The 25,295-nt window shown below is 42.1% G+C and overlaps 2 protein-coding genes across 2 annotated transcripts in view; one reads left to right on the forward strand and one right to left on the reverse strand.

Annotated features, from left to right (window-relative positions):
* cwc25 (CWC25 spliceosome associated protein homolog) overlaps positions 1–25,295 on the forward strand; it is a 109,176-nt gene that overhangs the window by 19,676 nt on the left and 64,205 nt on the right. The gene's annotated exons all lie outside the window — the stretch shown is intronic.
* On the reverse strand, positions 10,661–24,010 carry LOC139346375 (neuronal acetylcholine receptor subunit beta-2-like). The gene is made up of 8 exons (XM_070985419.1): positions 23,246–24,010; positions 18,991–19,136; positions 15,546–15,590; positions 15,338–15,447; positions 14,299–14,825; positions 13,022–13,512; positions 11,300–11,445; positions 10,661–10,850 (listed from the first exon to the last, which is right to left on the reverse strand). The coding sequence occupies exons 1-8, from the start codon at positions 23,289–23,291 to the stop codon at positions 10,835–10,837; spliced, it is 1,527 nt and encodes a 508-aa protein (XP_070841520.1). The 5' UTR covers positions 23,292–24,010; the 3' UTR covers positions 10,661–10,834.

The raw sequence follows: 25,295 nt of genomic DNA on the forward strand, positions 1-25,295 counted from the left end.
GTTTCATAACAAAAAAAATGGCATAGTTATTTTAACAGATCCTGACTTCCCTACTTTTGAGTCCTGTGACTTTCTGAAGAGAGGTGCTGAAAACAGTCACTTCAGTCAGAGGTGTTGGTGCTCTGTGACCCCTGGGGTCCCTGGAGCTGTTCTTGGTGTGCCCAGTAAGTATTTACTTGTATGTATTTGTTGAAAATGCACTGTAGATGTTCTAGTGTGTTGAACTGTTTTGACACTAAATGTAAAATTCAAAAGTACCATAATTTGTCATTTTTGTCGTGTTTTTCATATTTACATCCCCTGATGTAAAACAACAAATCACTGAGCCACAGTGCCACCCATCCAATACATCCATTATAGTCACATCTTACTTTCATTTAATATTAACTGTTAAATTGAATACCAAGATCATGAAAACACTTCAAAACAAGCCAGGATGAAACAATTATCATGTTAACAATTATTATTTCTCTGAAACAGCTAAACAGGTAGTGTTTTTGCCTCAGGTGAAACTCTACCAGATGTGACATGTGAGATATAAATATCGTTTGTATATAGGAAGCATAGGTGTGCGTACACTGGAGCTTATACACACACACTTTATGTCAGGACCCCCCCTTCACCCTCAGGCCATTTCATCCAGGATAAACACAATCAACCTTCACAACAATGAGTGCTGTCATAACAATCAGTGTCCTCTCATTTCAACACGCGCACTGCCATCAAAACATTGTGCTTTTCACCTTCTCTTCCTTATTTAGCTATTGGATGGAGTTTACTGTTACAGAGTCTAATCCATGCAGACAGGAGCCGCGTAAAAAGGACAGATGAAGAAAAACAGAATAAGCGCAACGGGGATAATGTGCTTTTGCTGTTGCTGGTGTTGCCATCTGACAAGTGCTGAGCTCACAGTGTGGCGTCATGACACGCTTGTCTTCTCCAGCCTTATTAGTGAAGCAGTTCAGAGGAGGAACTAGGTGAGAATCAATGTTTCTGCCAGGATTGTTTAGCGTGACGCACCATAGCCTGTCCTGCTGCTCTGCCCTGGGCAATGTTTAATTCATGTTTTTCATAAAAGCTGAATGCACTGAGCCCAAAAGCCATTACTGTCATCCTCTTTTCTCTCCATGGCGTCATCTCTCCATTTTTACTTCCGCTCCTCTCAGTCAGCGTCCCAACAATACACCCCCCCACTCCCACCCCCCCTTGGTTTACTCGATTTTCCTTACTTGCTGATTACGTTCCCCCCTTCCATGTTTTCTGTCACCCTTCTCTTTCACCTCACATACCTCGAACACGCTTCTCCTCCTGCACCTGCTCTCATTCATACAATGTACACTGGTGCCATCTTTCTGCTTCAAATGAAACACGACCCATAAAAAAAATCTATCTTCCTCGCCAGAACTTTTAGACCATCCTGAATTATTCACATCCACATATCTGCACCACATCTCCTGACCCCGAGAGAAGTGCTTTTATTTTCAACCCCAAGTAATGAAATCTGGATGGCCTTTTTTATTCTCCCTGGCATGATCGTCTGACTGAGGTGCATTTAATGGAGCAGAGGTGATCAGAGGCTTCTGGAAACTTCCAGAAGGCAGGAGGGTGGTTATTACTGTATATCTTCCTTATATTGTGAGAAAAGATATGATGGTGGAGGTAAAGAGGTCAGGGGCGCAATATGGACAGAGCAGGATGCATGACTTTCAGCTGCATCCAGGAAATCACATCTATCAGACTCTGGAAAAAACTGTTCTACAAATGGCTGCACCCTGATGCAATACACAATACAAGAGTAAACATCATTATTATTATCATTAACGTGGTAATACAATACATGCGACAAAAGTCGTTTTATTGGATTGCATTGCAACAGCTTCCAAAACAATGAGAGATTTGAATCAATATAGTCTCAACAAAAGCTGAGTGTAAGTTTCATAAAGTAAGACTGTTTTGCAAGCCTGTCGTTTTTCATCGTATTGAACAGAGTTACGTCTACCAACTCTGTTTGTTTCAGACCCACAGCCACATGCACCAAATGTTCCCAAGTTCACCTTAGCTTTGTTAGAAGTGTTTACCAGGACACTTAATTTAAACAGGTTGCAGCAAAAAGAATAAAAAATAATAATACATTTAATAAATCGTTTAAATAAAAAAATAAATCATTTACCATCTGGCAGATAAAGATAAAGTCGTGCTTTTGGGCACAAACCGAGTCTTTGCACACAAACTTAGTAAAGGATTTATGAAAAGCTGGTGCTACCCAGGCCTGCAGTCCATATGAAGCCATTCCTTCTGCTCTCTGCTGACCTCTCTGGCTGAGGTCAGCTTCATGTTGAGAATAATATCTCAGGAAGAGATTCTGAAAAGTTTGTTTTAGATAGATTTAATAGATCTATCTATCTATCTATCTATCTATCTATCTATCTATCTATCTATCTATCTATCTATCTATCTATCTATTCCAGTTATTGTAACGCAAACTGCTCGACTAGAATCACACCAAAAGGAGAAGACTGTGGTTTGGTTGCTGTTGCACGTGTCCTAGATGTGACTGTTGAAGGTGTGTAAGAGTGCTGCACAGAGTAACGCTAAATAAATGCCAAAGATACTCCCTCCAGACATTTTTCTCAGTATTAGAGTAGTTTGTCCCAAGATCTTTCTCTCTGTTTCGGTATAAATAAATATGTTGAATTGTCCTTGAGCGAGACAGTGGACCCAAAAGCACCCCCAGTATTTATGTATGGGGAACTAAACACCATATTAACAGGGCTATTTATTGCTTTACTGATGGTTTCTTGCAGCCATTGAATCTGAAGTGTTCCCCTCAGAGCAATCCTTTGTATTCTATTTTTTCTCAAACAAGTTAGCGAAAAAAAATAATATAAGCAATCAACACTTAAGCAAAGTGTGTATTCAGACCAAGAGAAACGACATCAGTAAAGACGTTACATAAATTCTCTCAACACATCTGGTTGCCTTGACATCAAATGATATGAGGTCTGCCAACAGAGACAATCTTATTCTTGAATGCAGGATTATCAGCTTAATGCACACACATACAGACAAATGCAGGTGGAAGAGCCCCCCCCCCACACCCACACCCACACACACACACACACACACACCTACACAAACACATCTGTTCATTTGTCTGATTAAGGAAAGCAATAATTAGATTGACTCAGCTCACATAAATCTACAGCTCCACACTGTGAGTGTACTGTGTTGTAGCCTTATACACACCTGGGTACAAAGTACACCTACATAGGCATGATTTACGCCAGCAGCAGGTGCCATATTTTACACTGGAGCGAAAAGTGGACATACACACAGAAACACACACATGCTGGTTTTGCACAGCTAATATCCTCTGGGACAGTAAATGTCATATGGTCTAGCGCGTGTAGTCCAAAAATGGGTTAGCTCATGCTGACTTAAACTACAATGAATCAAATTAGAGACACCAATTTTTGCCCCAACTGACATATAAATCTCCCAGATCATTAGTTTAAAGTCCTGAAATCTGTCCCCATATGTGGCTTATGATAGTCCTCACATCCACACACTCTCACTCTGCTCTGCAGGTCTCCGTGAGATTGCGAGTCAGATATCGTAAACTGATGGGTCTAAATCTGAAATAAATGTGGCAGCTCACCAGTCTGGCAGTGCTTTGACTGCTACAGCTTGTGATTGCAAGGGAAGGAGTATCACACACTCATATTTGCTCAAGCCACAGGCAAGAGGAATACTCAGACAAGTTCAAACCTCTGTTAGTACATCATAAGTGCTGTCTAAGAGCATCGCACTCATTACTGTCTGCAGAGCTGGATATCTTTTATTCATCGGTGTGGCGGCAGAAGGGGAAGGGGAGTATAATTAGAGACCAAATGTACTGTCAACACTGGGGATGTTTTTACATGGTTTCTATATCCAAAATGAACTGAAAAGCCAAACTTAAAAGTTAGCTGCCAAGTAACAGTGCGTCAGCGCTGCGCAGTGTGAAATATCTGAAAGGATAAGTCTTTAAAATATTCAAAGTTTGTTCTGACATTTGTTCACGGGACAGAAACACTGGGCATTCGTTTTTCCTCTTGAATTTATTACTCAGCGCAGTGTTTCTGTGCTGGTGTCTATTAGGGCATCTTCAGCCAGCAGGCAGAATACAAACACACACACGTGCGCGCGCGCGCACACACACACACACACACACACACACACACACACACACACACATTCAAGCTGACACACAGAGCGATCAAATGTTGTGTGCTGCTGAAAGTGGGTTATCCTGTGGGACAAGCTGACTTAAGCCATCATGCTTAGCAGGCGATATCTAGAGGAGCCATGAAGACAGTGAAAACTCTGAAAGTATAATACTGCAGGGTCATCTGTGACCTATTGCTGCACTAGCACAACTTTATCTCGGCTGTTTCTCTCTCTACTAGAGTTCACTGTGGACTGAACAATATATAATGCTTCTCTGGTCCAAAATGATGATTGTGTCCAAAATCTGTTTCAGTTCCTGAAGCGTGAAAGCTGCGGCCAGTTGATTTGTAGTTCCACACTGGTAAGAGTGAGCTGAAGCTGTTAAATTACTTCACTGAATGTAAAACACTCAGGTGGAGGCACACAAACACACAGGAATCCACACTGAAGGCTGGTATCTGGCACGCAGCCCGTCCCGTGTTCCAAGCTATTTGGGTGTGTAGCGTGAAAAAGGACAGATAATTGGGTTTATCACCAGTGTATTTTTAGTTCTCATTTCTCCACACACAATTTACAAATGACTGAAAAAGGGCGGGGGGAGTAAGGGAGTGGAAGAGCTGAAATAGAGAGAGGAGGAGGATAAGGAAGAGGGGAAGGAGAGGAATGGAGGTTCATAAAGGGAAGAGAAAGAAGGAATGGGCCATAGAGATGGAGCATGGCACGTGTCCAGGTTTGGTGGAGTGTGTGAAGGAGCAGTAGTGTTTCCACCCTCAGGCACCAGAGCGGGTAGACGGAGCAGAACGAGCCCTCCGGATGACTGCAGGGGTGCCTGACAAACACTGCTTATTTTGGAGAGCAACCTTAGGAAACTTTAGCAGCGCAGCGAGCCAGATTTTCCACCATGATGCAGACCTCAGTTAACACAAACATTGGAGGGCATGAGAGTATAAATCTGATGTGAGTGCTGGAGATTATCTCCACGGTGGAATTTACATTAATTAGCAGCCTGAATGAGGAAAAGAAAAGAAAGACACAAAGCAAGTTCAAAAACAGAAACAAAAGATTGTGTTTAAGGTCTTCCTGGAAATGAAACTCATGTGGTGATGTAAATATTAATACGCTAAATAACCAGAGTTTGACTCATCATCTGTCCTCCATGTGAGTTTTTTTGCCAATATTTTATACATTAAGCTGGTCAGGTAATATTTGGCTTTATTTTCCACAGAGCTGATGGTCTGAATGTTGTGAGAGTTCATGACCCCATGCTGGATATTCTGCGGGAGTGATGGCCGTTAAAAAAGTGACGCGTGCACTTCACTCACCACAGTTACTGTACCTTAACAAATGGGCAGAGGGCTCAGGGTGCAGGCCTACACATGTGTGTTGGACAATAACCGCTGAGCTGAAACGCTGGGTTCACTTTGATTAACGGTGCAGCAGGTCAGCTGAGGCCGCCTCTGCCAGCAGAGATCGGATGGGTGCAGGTGAAGGGTGGCATGAAAAGGAGAGATGCAAAGAGATCAGTTAAAAAGCGTTCTGGAAAAATGCTGCTCTGTGAAAAACGGTGACAACATTCACAAGTCAGGGCACAAGTTAGTGGCACAAGTTAGTTCAGTGTTGTAGTTAGTTTGGCAACACTTCAATACATTCAATATAAAAGTTCTCTCATATCACTTAAATAGAGTAAAATGACAAATGAATCATTAATCAAAACTTTGGCAAATAGGACATCGTTATATCTTTATTAACGATAAACCAGCACACTCCTCCACCAGCAGCCAGACCTTTCAAGCATTCATCCATTACTTTTACATCACTGTTTAATTAGCTATTTATTTCATCCACTTATTACATTTAAATAACCAATTCACATGTTTATCTATTACTTTTAGATAACTATTCAAACCCATTGTCTATCCTACTTTTAGCTATTTTAACATTTATTCAACATATTTCCAGCCCCTTGGTAATGTGTGTCTGGTGTATTCGCTAAGCTGCACAGAACATTACATTACACAATCTCATACCACCGTATGACAGCGAGCCCTCTCTGTTCTCTTCTGCCTCTCCCCCAGACACACCAACGTCACATCTGTCACCTTTATGCTCTAGTCAACCACACACACACACACATACGCCACACACACAAATCAGAGGGGGCACGGTAAATATGCATTTTGTCAATAGCTGTCCAGCACAGCAGAGGCTCAGTAGTAGTATTTTTGCTGATGCGCTGGTTTCAGGAATCAGTGCTTCACTTTTGCTGAGATAAAGGATTTGAACCAGTTAAATCTTATCATGGTCTATTATGTGTGTGTGAGTTCATTCATGCAGTAATACATAAAAAGTAACAGTGTGCTTTGTCTTCAGAGGCTGCAGACAGTTGGAAGGTGATGTTATTTTCACCCGGTATCACCTTTTGTTACGGCAGATGGAGTTCACAAATTTGGGTACATGGACATGCAAATACACAGACACACAGAGAGAGAGAGAGAGAGAGAGAGAGAGAGAGAGAGAGAGAGAGAGGCAGACATTACATAGACTTACATTCATTTCCTGGAGACTTACCCTAACCCTAACCCTAACCATAAACACTACTTGCCTTAACCTAACCCTAAACCTTACCTTACCTTACCTTTAACTTAACCTAACACTACACCCTAAAATGTAATGATTCACTGGCACACTCCAGTGGAACAAAAGCACATTAGTGTCGAGCACACTTCCTCTTTTGTCAGACTGAAGGAGCCTTTCTCATACACACACATAGACACACAACCACCAGAATGTCCATTAACAGGATGTGACCCTGTCTGTGGATTCAACCTTATTCCACTTCAGATAGATCAGCAGACCAGAGCGAAGGTTTAAAAAGGGTCTTAATTGTGTGTGTGTGTGTGTGTGTGTGTGTGTGTGTGTGTGTGTGTGTGTGTGTGTGTGTGTGTGTGTGTGTACTCTCCCACACACAGAAAGAAAAAGAAAAAAAAAGCCTCCAAATTAAGAAGTTACTGTTCATTTTATCTCACCAGTGACACTTAAAGAACAAGCATTAATCAAATTAATCATAATAAAACATGCATTTCTTTAGCAGAGCAGTTACACACACAATTCCTAGAACTCACACACATAACACACACACACAAAACACAAACATCTGCTTGAGTCTTGTCTTCGGTTGATGAAGAAAACAAGTTCGTGAAAAGTTCAAAATGTATTCGAGGTCATCCAGATAAAACAGATGTCATAAATGACACATAAGTGTCAACATACCAACTTCTGAAAAGTATTAAAACACATAGATCACTTCCCCACCCCGTCTGCCTCCTGCCAAGTATTTAACACCTCCTTTTTATCCCATTCTGGCAGGACTCAGCTGAGTCTTCATGATGTTATCCCTCCACCAATGTAAGAAAAGGAGCTCTCTTCCACGAATAGTAATTCTCCTCTCTCTAACTGAGAGAGTGGTTTAATGTATTTGCCATCAATGCAGATCTTCTGCATGTCAGTGTTCTGTCCATACAACACATAGTCTCATAGGTAGAGCATGAAGAGAGTGTCTAAAAGAATCTTAGATTGTAAACTCATCACGTTGATGCTGACAGTTTGTGGTTATATATCATCAGCAGCCTGTGGAAAAATGTCAGAGGTTTATGAATGTGAAAATTCAGCACATGACACTTGCAAAGATTTGTGGTAATAGAGATATTTGACATAAAATCTATGTCACACAAATAATCTGAGGCCTCCATGCGCTCTTAAGTTTTCTTTATTATGAAGTTGCTCATAACGTTGGTGATTTAGGTGAAATTTGCTTTTCCAAGTGTTGCATATATTGCTCATTGCTTTAAGGATAACACTCACATTATTCAGTTTTTACGGTAAACAATTCATATTAAAGACCAAAACCAACAATGTATCAGTTCATTGCTCAGTAACTTCTGACTCTCCTTGTCTGTGGAACTCCCAGTCCATTTCTTTGTACTGAAGTTGTAAATCTCTTAAACAGATCACAAATGTTCAAGTTTCATTTTCAGAAAAAGCCCAGTAATAATCTGAAACAGCTGGGCACTGTGAGCTTTAACACACGCTACTCAGAAAGGAGTAATGGTGGATTTGTTGGGGACTACTTTCAGCTGTGGCTTGATACACATTTGGTGCACCATTGTTATTTACAGCAGCAGGAGGGAGTATGTGAGATTGAGTCAAAAACTACAGTTGCAGTGTTCATGGTTACAAAGGAACATGACACACAGTGCACCACTGGTCCTCATTTATGTGTTCCTTATGTGTTTTCAGACAACAATAGAGCTCTATGGAACAGAGGGATGTATCAAGCTTTGGCTACACAGAAAATACTTGTTAGCAGGATCAATTCATTGTTGGTTTTAGTGGTTTCATTGGCAATGAGAAAAACATAGAATCAACATAGAACATATCTCATAATATGATGCAGCTATATTCATGATTTTAAGTTCAACTCAAAGGACCATGCCATGGCTTTTGATTTTGAACTCCCATCACTTACATTAGACCATTAGTATTGGTCATTTCCCAAAGCATGCAGCCATAATTTAGCTCTTGTAACATTTCGCAGAGCTGTTTAAATTTACTTAATTAAATGTTCAGGTACTCCTTAAAATGCTGCCGTGTTGGTTCCAGAGGTTGGTGTTCTGGTTGATCCTGTGATGTAGCGATGGTGTCTCTTCTTCTAACTAGTTAGCCATTTTGAGGCACGTATAGGCCAATTAATTTTGCCCATAAGGGCATCCAAAAGGACACATTTACTGCATTGTTTTGAACATGGGGGCACCAGGGGAAGATTGCCGCTAGTGGATACAACAGGCATGTTGTACAAAGTGTTATCATCTTCTCAGTAGAACTTCTCATTGTGATGTTCTCTGTCTGACACTTTCTTGTGAAAACATCATTATTTTGCAAAGTTATTTCTTTTCCTGCTACTTTTCGTTCAATGAGAAGTATGCTGGTGTTCCAGCCCTGATACGCACATGGAGTTCCAGGTAGAGGAATGGTGCGTTTATGAGCTGTAGTGTGACGAAAAAGTTTTCCAGTCTTAAGTCACCAAGATAACTAACTTTATGTCTGATAAATTATTTGCATTCCCTGTTGAGTTTCCAGACATCATAGTTTATGAATGCAGTGCTACTACGTGACAGCTAAGTGGCGAAGCTCTCTCATCAGATCTTCACTTCAGCACCTGAATGCACCACCAGGAAGCATTCACAGATCACTCTGCAATTTTAACGCTATTAAAAAATTCTATCAATGAAAATAAGTGCTGACGTGTTTTTCACTATGATGCATTAGCAAGTTTCAAGTCTTTGGAAGTTGATCTTGATTGCAGGCAAAAATTACCTGAAATCAATGGGCAATGGAAGGTAGGAAAAAACCATAGCTCTGTTTGCATCCATTGGGTAAAGGGTGTCAGTAATGGAAGTTGTAAACATACAGGATTTACTGGCCTCACTATACAAAACCACTGGCATGGTCCTTGAAGAAACCCAATCCCAGACAAAATGTGAGGAAAGAACTAGGGAACATGTGACTAAGGGAAAGCACTGGCCAAACATATAAAACTCATAGCTTTTTATTCAACGTGTAATAGAATACAGTCAGTGTCATATTTATTGTTGATACTGATATAATGTGGTGCTGCTACAATTGTGACATGATATAGCAAAAAATAAAACAATAACTAAGTGTGTGAAAGACAGAAAGAGGAAGGAAGAGGAGAATACACTTTCTTCAAAATAAGACAATGCATTAATAATTACAACACTGTCTGGGAGGTGGATGGTGGAGATGAGGCACAAAGCTCTGAAGCAGAACAAGAAAAGGACAGAGCAAGAGAGATGAGGCATTAATAATTTCATGAGGAGAAAAGGTGGGTAGGACAAAGTGTCCTCACATTGTTACAATAAAGTTTACTTTGAGAAGTGTGGAGAAATGAGAAATTATGGTCCATTGTATTGTGCTAACATGAACAACTGGTTTAATGTCTTCTAATGTCTTATTTTTCACATCAACAATGCTGCAGAGGAGAGCAGACCTCATGGTCTACAAGGAGCTGTAATGTGTAATGAACCATTGTGCCTCCATTGTACGGATCTCCAACTGCTCCATCGGCAGCACAGCCAGTCCAAAATGAAACAAAGACAACAAATTACCTGTTCTTTTCACCAGCGTTGTGGTTTGTGGTTGTTCTTTACATATGGAGAATTAAAGGCTGGGGAAAATAGTCCGCAACTGTCTTGTATGTTCTCTCAGAAACAGCGTATGGACATTACCTTGACTATTTAATAATGTCACCTTGTTAGAGGTCATTAAAAGCATATCAGGATTGCCATGTCTGCACGGTGATGGCAGAGCTTGGACAGAGTCCATCTCCGAATAGAAGCAATGCGGTAAAAAAAAGAAAAGCAAACAAAAAAGAAATGCTCCAGAATGAATTTGGTCTTTATTTAAAGTCCACTGTTGCAAAGACAACCAGCTGTCATCATTGGTTAGGCTGGTTATGTATCAGATCCAACCAACAAAGACAGCCTCTCAGTTTTCTTTCTATGAGAGACAGTTATTCAACAGTTTTCTTTCTCACGTCACACAAATCCTAGAAATCGCCATACCTATGAAAAGAAAAACACACAATCATAAATAGAAATGTAAATGAGGACGTACTATATTTTGCAAAAATCATCTAGTCTGTCGATGCTTGTTTGAAATCAAGAGAAATTTAATGTAGTTGGCATGAGCAAAAATATAACACTTCCTCCTACTGCTTCACAATTAAAGCTTTTCACTCGCCAGCAAAGCTTTTATTGTGAAGTAGCTATAGCTTCATGTAGCTTTGTGCACAGACCATAGCAACTTGTCATTCTGCAGTGCTTAAAAACAGGTCTACATGACATAGACATTCTGCGGTGCTTCTTCTGTCAGCAGATTATTTAAATGGCAGTTGTTGCCAAGCTAAGAGGTGTGTTGTGATACATTTTTATTAAATTTATTTAAATTTCAAAGTTTCAGAGTATGTATGTCAGAGCATGTATGTGTGTTTCAGAGTGTGTATGTGACTCACTCTGTGTCGTCAGCAGTGGGTGTGTTATAGCTCTGGAACAGTGGCTGCATGAAGAGCCCCAGAGTTCCCACCACACACACCAGGATGAAGATCCACAGGAACAAACGGTCTATCACCATGGCCACGTACTTCCAGTCCTCTATGATCTGGAACAAAGAAAAAAAAAGTTTGGATGATGACAGCTTGTTAAGACAGATCAAATCATGAATAGGAAGGATGTGTGTGTACGAGCAGACAGTCAGAGAAACATCATGTTTTAATTCTTTGGGTCAGATGAACATGAGCTTGGTGAGAAAGCTCTACAGTTTGGAGGGCTTACAATCCTATTTTACAACTGATGGTTGATCCCCTGAACAACGATGATAGCTTAGCAACTGTGATTAAGTCTGTCTGTCTGTCAAGCTTTGGCCAGAACGCTGTTTGCATAAAGCTGCAGTAAGAACAATACTCAGTATTTAAAGAGTTTGGAGGGTCTTCTTTTAGCCTTTCCAAAAACCAAAACACAACAGACATATTTCTGTGTAACTGCATTTCATAACTAATGCATAACTTGTCCAGATGACTAGCTTACTATCCACAATAGAGGCCTGGCATGACTTGTGAGCTACATGATTTTGAGTGGTTAGGCCTACAGGTTACATTTAAAAAGACCTGTTCATAACCAGGGCTGAAGCTTGCCAAACACATTGGTTAGTCCTCATCCTAAAATCAGCAGCCAGACAGGTTTGTAGATCTTACATTTTTCCCCTATCACAGTGAAATCCTAGGACTGACGCACTGCAGTGCTAAAGCAATGCTGCTACTATAACTATAACCCTGACCCTAACCCTCTTCTACATGGCTCAACTGCAGGTGAGGATGCTGATAACACACCAGGGACATGTAGCTTTAACCTCAGTCTTTTAGCACGATATCATGTATCCATCATGTAGCAACCAAGTGCATATGCAAGACCTTTTATTAGGTTCTTCTTCTTTAATACAGTCAGCTGGAGGCACGACAGTCAGCGGAGACCAGTTCATGGAGCTTAATATGCTAATGTTAGGGGCACCATTAGTAACTGGTGGCAGGACTAAGCAACAGTCAACTGCACTCTTCTCAGAAAGAGCATTAGTGATCAGAAGCAGTGTTTTATTGACTGCCGCTGTGGCTAAGACGCTTCTAGGACACCAAATGCATATCAGGGTATAACTTTGACTGCAGTGCAGCCGGCAGTGCCGAGAGCAAAAGCAGGAGGTAGCTTGTAGAAAAATTTGCCATGAGCAATTACAGCTGCAAAACTTCTTTAGAATATTTATTAGGTGTGGGAATTTTGAGGAAGTTTAGAGGCCAAACCTGGGGTTAGGGTTAGTGCTGAGTTGAGTGACTTCATGTTTGTGTGAGAGTCTGTGCAAAGTTTTCTGAGAATATCTGACATCTTAAGAAAAAATAGATGTCTGACATGGAATAATGTCACAGGAGGACAAATAATGAATGATTTGGCATGTTCCATTTCTCGTCTGGCCCTGATAACATCTTCATTTCTTCTACAAATCTCCTTATTCTTCGCTGTTGCATCTTTGTCAACACACATCTCCATAATCTGCTTTTATAGGTCTTTACTTCCCTCAGTCTGTCTCTGCAGTAATATATTCTGTCTTCCCATTCTCTCATGCTTTGATCCTATCTCCTCCTGCTCATCATCATTGTTCTATTCATTTCACCACGGCTTTGTCTACTCACCCCTTCATCGTCGTCTTCTGTCTTCATGTGTTCAGCGATGTATTTCACTCCATCCACTGCCTCCTCCAGATCTGCATCCCACTGAACAGCCAAACGCCTCTGGAAGTCTGAAAACCCGCCGCCCCCATCTGGGATGTCACCAACCTTCCAGCAAAACTTGTGTGCCAAGTCCTCATTCACGAAGAAAGAGTCGGTGTCTGTTCGGATCCCTCCGAGTCTGATGTTGGAGTACTGCTTCTTCTCTGTGCCAGTCTGGGAATAATTTTTCCCAACGGTACTCCGATTGGCGTACTTCTGGCGGAGTTTATCGCGGATACTGGAAGACCCTGGACGCCTCATGAGGAGGAAGGTGGGCAGGCGGACTAAGAAGAGGCGTTTGACCCAGTCTGGCATGTGATGGGTGGATGGGGAGCGGTGGTGCACATTGAGGACACAGACGGTGCTCACGATGGAGAAAGTGACGAGCACCATGGTGAACATCAAGTATTTACCTGGTACAGAGAGACAGAAAGGGAAAAGACAAGATTCCACCATGAACAAATATATGCTGCTGCTGCTGCCTTTAATCACACTGCTCTCAGTCAGGCTGTTGTTATGCAGTATTGGAATAATGGTGTCTAGAAAAAAAGCTGGCAGCATGTCTAACATGGACATGTCAGTCTCTAATAAGGACTCAGAATGGCTTAGTCTTTTTAGGGTGTACCTTTCTAAATCACCAATTCCACCAGTACAACAATAAAATCATGTTGTACACCAACTTGCTGCTCTGAGGTTCCACTTTCAACAGAAACACTGTTTTTATGGACAAAGGTATTCCAATCCCGCAACCCAGATAGGCGGCATAGAAAATGGATGGATGGATGGTCTTCCAATGGCTTTGACTTTGCTGATCTTTTGATTTCTGCAAAGTTGCTGTCAATAATAGTCAGCACTTCCTGCACATGTTTCACATTAAAAGCCTACCTGGAATAGATGGGCTAGTGCCCTTTCAGGAAGTGTTTAGTCTGACTGACAGCAGCCTAACACTGGATGAAGACACACTCAGAGGAACAGAGCAAAATCTGATTTTAAGTATATGTTTATTTAACTTAAATAGTGTCTTTGACAAAGATATCAAAAGTTATTTGTGTGTTATTTGTTCATTCTGAATTTTATCCAAACAGTTTTGTTTTTTTCAATTTATTCTATTACTAATGATGCATGACTCATCTGTTCACATGCCTAATTTTCTTAAATCTACACACTGTTACACATAAACACACACAACTATGACTGACCTATGAGTGGCACTGCGAGAGAGGTGGGTGGCACTATCTTTGATATCAGCAGCAGGAACACAGTGAGCGCCAGCAGCACTGAGATACACAGCGTCATCTTCTCCCCACAGTCTGACGGCAGGTAGAACACCAGGATGGCCAGCGACGTGATCAACACACACGGGATGATCAGGTTAATGGTGTAAAACAGCGGCTTCCTCTGGATCACAAAATCATAGGTGATATCCAGGTAGGTGATGTCATTGGGGTCCTCGTTTTTTCGTGCCGGGAGCGAGACGATGTCCCACTCCCCGCTGGGTGTAAAGTCATCGCGGCTGGCAAAATCGCTCGTGAGGATTAGATCCACTTCTGTGTGGTCATAGGTCCAAGAGCGGAACTTAAGGGTGCAGTTCTGCTGGTCGAAGGGGAAGTTCTGCACCTCGATGGCACAGGCTGACTTGTAGATGGCCGGAGGAAGCCAGAAGATGTCTCCTGTGTTGGAGACCACAGCGTTGCAATAGAAGGAAACCTCATAGACGCCATCAGCACTGTGAGAGGGTGTGGGCGAGATGTAAGAATATGGTTCCAGAGTTTGCACTTACAATCAACACTTAAAAAAGACATATTTGAAGTCAGCTAACTCTTGAGGCAGAACTGTAGACCCTTTTCCCTTCATTGTGATTATAGTGACCAAACCCAAACTCTCCCTCATGACTGGCTGAAGTGATATTCCGACCAGACATTGATGAAGCATGTATTAATTCCCTTCACCTCAATAAAAAAAACAGGCTTGGAGGAGAGAGAACGTAGAACATTTTAATTACAAAATCCCCATGGAAAAACATCCTTATTTTAGCAGCATATTGTCTGCTTGTAATGCCTTGCTGGTGAAGTTGGAAAACCTCTGAATACTGTAGACTGATGTACTGTGACTCCTTTACCAATGTAGTTGTGTTTTTTCTACACACTGACTTTAAAACAGCATAATAGAGGCAGATCCTCTGAATCAATTACTGACAAACCGGTCCTCTCTTTGAGAGGATGACATGCGCACACTTACTTGTTGTAGAGCACTATATCAGGAAGCCAGATGTGTTTGGATGGTATACGCAGTTTCTTGATGCCTTCGTACTTTTCTGGGTCCCATCTCAGCCTGTAGTCATTCCACTCCTGCAGAGAGAGTGTTTAGAAACTCCTTTAATGCCAAACACACCCACATACTGTACATACAATGCCATATGTGGGTAGCTGGAAAGATTGTATCCTACCTGAAACAGCCACAAATTGGTCGTCATTATCTGTTCTCTCTCATTCTGTAAGAAACAAATCACCATACTCTGAGCATCACTTCCATAAAATTCCACTTTACGATATAAATGCCTGAATTATAATGCTAATGCTCTACAGGCAGCAGTGCTAGCAAGACACATAAGGTCAAGCCCAAATATCTGCAGGGAGTGGACGCAAAAACAGACACATTTGGGGCTAAATGTGTCTGTTTTTATTAGCAGTTATTATAACAAAATAGCATACTTTCCAACACGTTCACAAACATCACAAAGGTAGACTTCATAGAGCTGCAGCGTGCAGAGTGCCCACACTGAGTGAATATGTGTGGTCTAAAGTTAAAGAGTATTACAGGTTGTGATATTGATAGTAATTTCACATGTCAAATATGCCACATCGCATCACAGTGGGATCTGCCTGACAGGAAGCTAAAGAATGTGTGAGAGCGGGTGAACGGGGTTAACATTGAGCTGGCGCTTGATATTCAGCAAATAACTTCAAATTGTTGGCTAACTGTTAAACCTCTCAGTCTCCTTTGTTTAGTCACACAGGTTAAATAAGTTGAGATGAATGATTGATTAAAATGGGATGGATATGTCAAAATTCCTCTGACACTGTCATATCTTGCACATCATATTTGAGGGCACGCCAATTTGCCACAGCACAGCCTTTGAAAACCTTAGCTGAAGTGAATTAAAGTGTGTTAGTTCAGAGTTTTCATGGCATACAGTGGATAACAGTCTTCATTCAATAGTCCCAAAACATAGATAATCCAGAAATGGATTACTTTGTTTTAAACCAAACATCTAAAACTATCCATCCATCCATCTTCTATGTTTTTTTCCCTGTGCAGGTTTGAGGGTGGGCTGCAGCCTATCCCAGCATGCACTGGGCATGAGGTGTTGTAAATCTTGAAATAGTCACCTGTCTATCACAGATCTAATTCAAAGAGACAGACAAACAGAGTCAGACTCATTCACACCTACAGGCATTTTAAAGTTGCCAGTTCACCTAACCTGCATGTCTGTGGACTGTGGCAGTGATGCATTATCACATTTCTATTATAGCATGGATAATAGTATCAAGCCAAGTTAATGAACTGAAGCATCTACAAAGTTACCACACTGTAATTCTAAAATGTTAAAGCAACATTATGTTACTATTTCACTTCAAAATCATTTTGATGGAGACTGACTCGTAACAGGACAATGATGCCTCTGTCATGGCTTCAGGGCAGTACGATCTTCTGCAAGAAGTGCACGATTACAATTACAACTTGTCATTTGGCAGACGCTTTTATCCAAAGCGACGTACATAGAAGATTTTCCTACATCACAAGCAAGGTTGTAGACAGGAGAGAACAAGTTTTGAGTTAAGTGCCCTAATACAACTTTCTGGGCAGAGCATAGTGAGCGGGAGGGAGCATAAACCTGAATGATGGAGTTCAGGTAGGTCGGAGCGGTTTTGGTGGCAATTTTGTAGGCAAGCATCAAGGACTTGATGTGGGCAGCAGCTGGGAGCCAGTGGAGGGATATGAGCAGCAGAGTGACATGCTCTCGTTTGGGCTGGTTAAAGACCAGACGAGCCGCCGCATTCTGGATCACCTGCAAAGGTTTTAACGAGTGTACTGGGAGCCCTGCCAATAAAGGATTACAACAGTCGAGGCGTGATAGTACCAGCGTTTGTACTAGGAGTTGTGTTGCACGCTCAGACAGGTAGGGTCTGATCTTCCTGATGTTGTACAGGGCAAATCAGCATGACCGAGCAACAGAGGTCACATACTCTTTAAAAGTTAGTTTGTCATCAATCATGACACCCAAGCTTCTAGCAGATTTTGCTGGAGTGAGCAGAGATGAGTCAAGCTGGATGCTGATCTGTTGTTGCATAGAGGGACCGGCTGGGATGACAAGGAGCTCAGTCTTTCACAGGTTAAGATGAAGGTGTCACTCCATCCATGCCGAGACATCGGCAAGGCATGCCGATATCCATGCCGAGACAGTGCACTCTATAAATGATAACTGATGCTAACTATAGCTGCTGTTAGCTCATCAGCTAGATGACAGTTTGGCTACTGGGACCACTGAGAGGAGGAAGCTAAGAAGAGTAAATGAGAAGGTGACGGAGCAAGAGGCCAGACAAGAGTGGATCTCAGCTTTTAGTTCTTGGTAAGAGCTTTGCGTAATAAAAGGCTGTGAGACAGACGCTGAGCTGGCCCTCTTACTGTTGAACTAGTAAGTAGTATTAGCTGGCTTGCTACTCTAAGTTATGTCTTGCATTGTTGCACTTGCGGCTGTGTTAGCAAAGTTGCTGACTCATTGGTTTTTGATCATAAGTAATGTAGTTGTAATAAATGCATGTGTGCAGCCGCCCATATTTAGGACAGTGCAGGAGCACACTGAGAAACTTTAAGGGCGGCAAATTGCAAAAAGTACTGATTGTTGAAAAACGTTGCTTTAAGCAATTACACACCTTAGTTGCAAATTTTTTGAAAGAAGATCTGGGCTACTGATAGAGCAGGGGACCAGGAGACAGAAGACTACACAGATTAAAGGATCTGCACACAAACACCGGCCCTCTAGTCAGGTTGAAACACCCTTTTTCACAAAAGACGTGTCATGTTTAAGAAAGCACCGGTATAAATAATAAAATTAATAATGTCTGAATTCAATTTGGCAACTTTAGTTTGCTGGTGGTGTTGTGGCTTACAAGGACACTCCAATAGACCAGAAGCATTCCTCATATTGCCAGTAACACCTGTGCTTTTTGTCAACATGTCTTCTGTGAACAAGGCCTGTTGAGTGGAGCAATGTTTGGGCTGACGTGATGTCACCAAAACCTTTGACCTAATAACAACGATAAGGGTGTCCCGCCCTGATGGAGATGTCAGTCAAACACAACTGGCACACATCCACACAGTCATAAGAAGAGCACTAATCAGGATAGATAAGTGAAAGCATTATAAAAACAAGCATACCAGTGACAAAGTCTCTGCAATCTTAATAATGACAATGAGATCAAATGTTTGGGAATAAAATGTCACTGAATGTCACAAGTTTGTAATGAGTGTTCAGAGCTGGATTGCTTTCCTTTAACAGCAAAGTGCACAGTAGGAAACCTGTCTGTAAATAAAACTTCAGTGTTTGAAACCTTCACAGAGCAGAGTTCACAGGAACTGCTAGAAGCCATAAAAGATAAGAATTCGAGTTGTCAGATCGAGGTGATAAAAGAAAAACAAACAGAGATACGATCGCTGCATTGTGACCAAGCTGGAAAAAAATATTCATGATGATATCAAAAGGGGTTTTTGTTGTGCGCCTATAAACATTTTGTCACAATGAGGCTGTCCCTGCTTTCATATAGCAGCTTTTCTGATAAGCTGCATTAGTGTACAAATGTGTGTTTTTGTATATACATAACTGTACTTACTACACTGATGAGCTGAGACAGAGACACCTGTATGGAGATGGTGACCTGCTGGCTCTTATTGACGGCTGGTCTGATCAGTTTGTTGTAGCGCTCTGGACCCAACAGGTAGTTCACCAGCCGCTCCTCTGCATTCTCTGCCCTGCTGCCTACAGACGTTCAGAGCACAGGGAGGGGAAACTTTAGATTTTAAAGTGTGCATCTCGAAAGTGCTGTAAACCCATCTCCATCTGAAATCTATCCTGTTAGTAGAGGTAGTGTATCTCTCTTTTATCGTAATACTGAATTCAAAAATATCCCCACATTTTGTGTGTGTGTGTGTGTGTGTGTGTGTGTGTGTGTGTGTGTGTGTGTGTGTGTGTGTGTGTGTGTGTGTGTGTGTGTGGCAAGGTATTTATCACGTTGTGGTGACAAAAATCTGTCACATTGTGGGGACTCACCTCCCTTATGGGGACAAAAATGCAGGTCCCCTTAATGTAAATCATTAAATTTTAGGGTGCAGACTGAGGACAGGGTTACGGGTTAGGTAAGATTAGGTTAGGTACAGGGTTAGGAATGGGCAAATAGTGGTTATGGTTATGGTTAGGGTTAGGGTTAGGGTTAGAGTAAGGTTCCAGGAAAGTCTATGTAATGTCCCCACAAGTGATATAAACACAACATGTCTGTCTGTGTGTGTGTGTGTGTGTGTGTGTGTGTGTGTGTGTGTGTGTGTGTGTGTGTGTGTGTGTGTGTGTGTGTGTGTGCATCTTGCAGTCTCACGCTTTACTGCAGCATTTTAGAGCAAGAGAACAAACAAAAATTCAGTCATCCATCCATCCCCGTGTGAGGATCCCTGAAGCTTCATGTTTCCTCAGCCCTAAATTATTGGTTATGTAAAAGTGATCGTATGAATAAGTCAGAAGCAAAATGCTTTGGACCCACTCTCCTGCCTTCCACAGCCATTATGACTACATTGTCAAACAAAGTGACAACATTGCGCAAAGCGTTTAATATCTGGAATGCTTCAGCCCCCATGTGCCACATGAATTGTCTGTTTTTGTAAGATTACATGCAGGGAAGGCTGAGTGAGCATGGATGTTCTCTTTTCAGCAGCACCCTGCTGTTTCAAGCTTTCATGTCACAGTGAACGCTGATGAATTCAGCTATTTGGAAGCAAGACAGCCAAGGGAATCTGTTAGAACTTAATGGAACTTCAGCCTACAGTTTATTTTGACTTCAGAGGATAATTTATGTGCCATCAAACAAGAACCTAAATAGTCTACTTGCGTGAGAGAAAGATGCTTGTTAAATTGAAGGATAACCTAATTTCTGAAGGCCTGTGTGTGGTAATGCTTCACATTACAGCCTGTAAATGACTGGGATGATTTACAGAGTACATACATGTAGGTTCTCAATAAAATAAGTACTGCATACCTATACGAGGAAAGAGGATGTGGGCTTAGAGAATAACAGGATAACAACAAATGGGGCAAGTGTTGATATTGAAGTGAAATTAGTTGTTCAAATTCTGACATTCATTTAAAATTACTGTAGCAGAACCAAAGATATCATCTCTTTTATTCTATACATTCTTGTCAAAAACCTGGTGCCCACATTACCCACAATGCAATTTGACTGCTTGTAGAGCACCTGTAGTTCAGGTTTGAGTGTGTTGTGTTTGAGCTAGAGGAAGCTCATCTCTCTCGACCTCCACACGCCCAGACTTCCTTCATTTTCAGACCTGACTGTTGCTGTTTCAGGCGATATCACTTGATGTGTGAAATTGATGGATCCCTTTAAGTGATAATACACTCCTTTTAGGTTAAAGTACAGAAAATGTGGGACAAAGCTCCCTGACTGTAGAGCAAGTCTGGAGTGGACTGTAAAATAAAGTAGTCCTTTGTTCACCAAGTACGGAGCAGCTTCCTGTTAGGATTTCATTGGCACTCTATATGTAAAACATATTTACAGTGTAATTTGCATGCTGTATTATTGATGTCTGAGAGAAGCATGGAATGCTTAGACCCATTAAAATTATTGTTCACTATATTTGAACTGGTGCGTTTTTCTTTTTTTTATCTCTATGTTTTACGACAGCTTCAGTTATCACACAGATGCTGGACTGAAGAATGGTGCCAAACATCACTGCACAGTACAAGGCCGTCGAGTCGTCTGGCCTCCAGGGAAATAAAACACTCACAACAACATGATGGAATACACAGAGAAGTGCTGTGCGCTTTCTTGGTGTATTACATCATTTGAATAATTTAAACCTAGATTTCAGGGTATCTCTGCCTTGATGGATGTTGCAGAATAGTGCTCGACTGTATTGCCTGTCAAACCTGATCTTTGTCACAGTCCTGTTGCCTTTGTAGAGCAGATAGGAACATTGATGACGCCAGTATTTTGTTTTTGCCTTGTTTTGTTTTTTAAAGACCTGCTGACAGATAAATCTTGGCTACGAGTTAAAGCTAAAGCCTAGACTACAATCTAATACAATTTCAGGGGCAAAAGATGTAAAAGACAAGTCCGTAGAAGAAAACAGAATCGAGGTCGAGGTAATAAAAGGAAGTTTTTCTTTTAGGACATTGGAGGAGACATCCAAGCGTTCTGCCTAAAAGACAGGAGACGGTGCTGTCTTGGTATAAAATAACCCTGTGTAAATTATTCAAAGAGCCCGTCTGCTTTTACTTACAAGTGTTTTAAGAGTATGACCACTACACACAGTTTTTACAGCCATGTTTCTGAAGGAAAAGTTGCTGTGAGGAGTGTTGTGGCTGCTTTTAATTCACGGGGGTCCTCTGAGGTTTTGTCTCTGTCTTTAGTTACAAAGGGCTCAGATTGATCATCAAATTCTACACTGACAATGTACATCAGGTGACACAGAACACGCGTAAAGGTAGGACAGATTGTGTAGAACTATGATTAACCATGTGCACACAATCTGTATGTTGATGCTATTCACAGACATTACAATAAAAAACAAGGACAAAGCATAGCTAAGCCTCACTCTGGCCTGGAGTTATCATTAAGGACACTGAGGTCATGTCCCTCACATTCTCTCCAGAAATTTGGGGATTTTAGCAGCCTTGACGAGCTATTCATTTTCTACAAATACACACAAACTACACCTGATGGCTTATGTAATACTGATAGTGATGTCCTATGGCAGAGTGTCAGAATTGACTGTTTCTGTCATGGAAATCAAATATAAAGTAAAATAAGGGATTTAGTCTTTTTCTACCACAATGATCTTCCGGGCATGTGGAGAAGGGTTTGAATAACATTTAACCATCATAGGGCAATAGCAACGGTTGAACGAATTATTAAATGCACAAAGACTGCCCTTTTGTTAACAATAGACAGACATTTGGGAGAGAGGTTGGTTTCCCTGGCAGAGCTTCAGCTCATGACTTCAGACCACAGCTCTCTACGCTGACACACAGTGAAACGGTGAGAAGTGTCTTTGGTAGAGCTGAAGTGATTAAAAGTCGATGTCAAATCGTCTAGTGCCACCTTTAATGTGACCCGCATGATTATCTACAGGACAGTACACTCATTCATCTTCTCCTCTGAAATTTCTTCAGTGTGTGTGTGTGTGTGTGTGTGTGTGTGTGTGTGTGTGTGTGTGTGTGTGTGTGTGTGTGTGTGTGTGTGTGTGTGTGTGTGTGTGTCCAGCTATCCTTGCCAAGCAATTTCTCAGGGGAGATCAATAAAGTTTTTCTGGATCTTGGATGTGGAAAGTGAGGACCATTTGGCTGGTCTTCACTTTCAGACAGACCTTCAAAGGGCTGTGTGTGGGTTAAGACTTGGTTTTAAGAGTGAGGTTAGAATTAAGCTTAGGTTTAGCTTCAGGTTAGGGTCAGGCGTTTAGCTATGATGGTTAAGGTGGGGGTAAGGGGGTATGGAATGCATCATGTCAATAGGGGTCGTTACAAGGATAAAAGTACAGTCATGTGTGTGTGTGTGTGTGTGTGTGTGTGTGTGTGTGTGTGTGTGTGTGTGTGTGTGTGTGTGTGTGTGTGTGTGTGTGTGTGTGTGTGAGAGAGAGAGAGAGAGACAGAGACAGAGAGACAGAGAGAGAATATCTTCATCTTATTCAAACGTGTTTGTCTGATGGCAGAGTTGGCTGTATATCAGCACCATGGGCAGCGTCATATTCTCTCAGTCAAAGCTCACAGAAAGGCATGAAAACAAGAGTGTTTTTGCGTATTCCATCACTACACTCAGATGCACATCAGTACTGAAGCATTAGTTGAAAGAATATTAAAGAACTCACTTGTGAGAGAGAGGATGAAGAGCAGGAGCACAGTGCAGGCAGTCATCTCCTCTCTGCTTCTCTGGACAAACTTACCACTTTCTTGTGTTGTCCTTCCAAAAAAGAGGTGCCTTGGATGTGAACAGCGGAAATATTCAGTGTTTATATAACGTCGTGGTACAGTCAGCCTTCTCTCTCACATCACATCTCACATGCCTTCTTCTCTGCGCTGGTTGTCACTCACCTGCTCCGCCTGGCGCAAAAAATAAACGAGCGAACTTTGGCTAATGTAATAAACAGGTCATTTGAAGAAAATCTTTATTTGGTAAACACAACATGTTGGTCCTTTGTTTCATAGCCTTCCACTGGAGGAGCCGGGCTGCCCATTGTGCGCCGCCACCTCAGCCACAAACCAGCCGCGGTGACGCGTAAACCTCTCGATCCAGATCCAGCTGTCCAGGTTGATGTCGCCGTCCAAAAATAACTAAATCCTCATTTAATTTCTTTTTCCTCTGTGTATCTAAACATCCAGCGCTCACCTGCGTTAAGTTCTGTGCTCTGATGAAGAGCAGACAAGTTCTACCTCGTCAAGAAATTGGCGCAGTTGCGGAAAGTGCGGGACGCGCAGCCAAGACGCTTGTTGTACGGCGGTTCCTCAGGGAAACTACTTGCAGGTAAATTCCCAAAAGAGGCCGTGAACGATTTTCCATGAAAGTCCGTGTTGCCCCGAGGAGAAGCCAGGAGGAGAAGCGGGAGGAGGAGGGGGTCGGGCAGGGGAGGTGTGTCTGTGTGTGCGCTCCTTGAGCTCCGGACCGGAGTGGAAAAGATTCGCGTCACGGCTTTAAGTGATGTTCAGCTGCCAGTCTGCTGTGGATGGCCGCTGTTCTGCCGGTGGTGCTTTGATAGCCTACTTTCCATGGCACTAAGTGAACCCAAACTTCAACAGCACAGAGAAGAAAACGGAGTTCGTGCCTTCATCTGATCTGTTGGTACGGGCACATTTACATAAGAGCGATTATAAGACGCATAAGTCCTTTTCAGACGGTTGTTTAGCCATAGGTTTACGCAAAGTGGGCTTATAGTGTAGCAGTATGATCATTGGAATATGTTTTATGGAATAAGCAGACAGTTATTGAGTGCCAGCTGTGAGCAGATGTTGTCTAAATGAGTGGAGGAGGGGTGGCAGAGGATTTCTTTCCGTTGCTCTGCGAATAAAGCGCTGAAAATGGAATGAAAGGTAAGTCGTTAAAAGACACCATGAAGGGCTGTTTTGTTTTTTCAATGGGGCCGGTATGTAGCATGAAGCACATTAAATATTCTTAAGTGGGATAGTTGGATGCTCCATACCAGCATCATTCCCTGCCTTAGTGTCAATGAGCAGTACACGAAAACCAGAGGTGCTGCTCACTCATTCTGCTCTTAAACGTCCATGTGGATTGCGTCCTCCAGAGTTAGAGTCAAACTCTGCACACACCTCATTCTGTGCATCCATCCATTATCTATACCGCCTATCCCTTTCGGGGTTGCGGGGGGCTGGAGCCTATCCCAGCTACAATGGGCGAGAGGCGGGGTACACCCTGAACCGGTCGCCAGCCGATTGCAGGGCCACATGCAAGGACAAACAACTATTCACACTCACACCTACGGACAATTTAGAGTCATCAATTAACCTAATGAGCATGTTTTTGGTCTGTGGGAGGAAGCCGGAGTACCCGGAGAACCCACGCATGCACGGGAAGAACATGCAAACTTCACACAGAAGGGCCCTGCCTGACCCGGGGATCGAACCGGCAACCTTCTTGCTGTGAGGCACGCGCACCACCTGCTGCGCCACCGTGCAGCCCTCATTCTGTGCAGTGAAGGTTAAAGATCACACTGAAGGAACAAAAAGCAAAACTGATTTTTGAGCTGAGGGGGACTCATGTATCTCTAATGTCTGACGAATAACATTTAATGCTAATCTTCTTTCACTGACAGTAACGCACTGCTCATTATTCTTATGCTTTAAAAAATATTGTGTGGATTCTGTTCAAAGGCACTCCTCCACAGAGGAGTTGTGTGTAGTTCATCT

Source organism: Chaetodon trifascialis, chromosome 2 (assembly GCF_039877785.1).
Source record: "Chaetodon trifascialis isolate fChaTrf1 chromosome 2, fChaTrf1.hap1, whole genome shotgun sequence".
Classification (NCBI taxonomy): Eukaryota; Metazoa; Chordata; class Actinopteri; order Chaetodontiformes; family Chaetodontidae; genus Chaetodon; species Chaetodon trifascialis.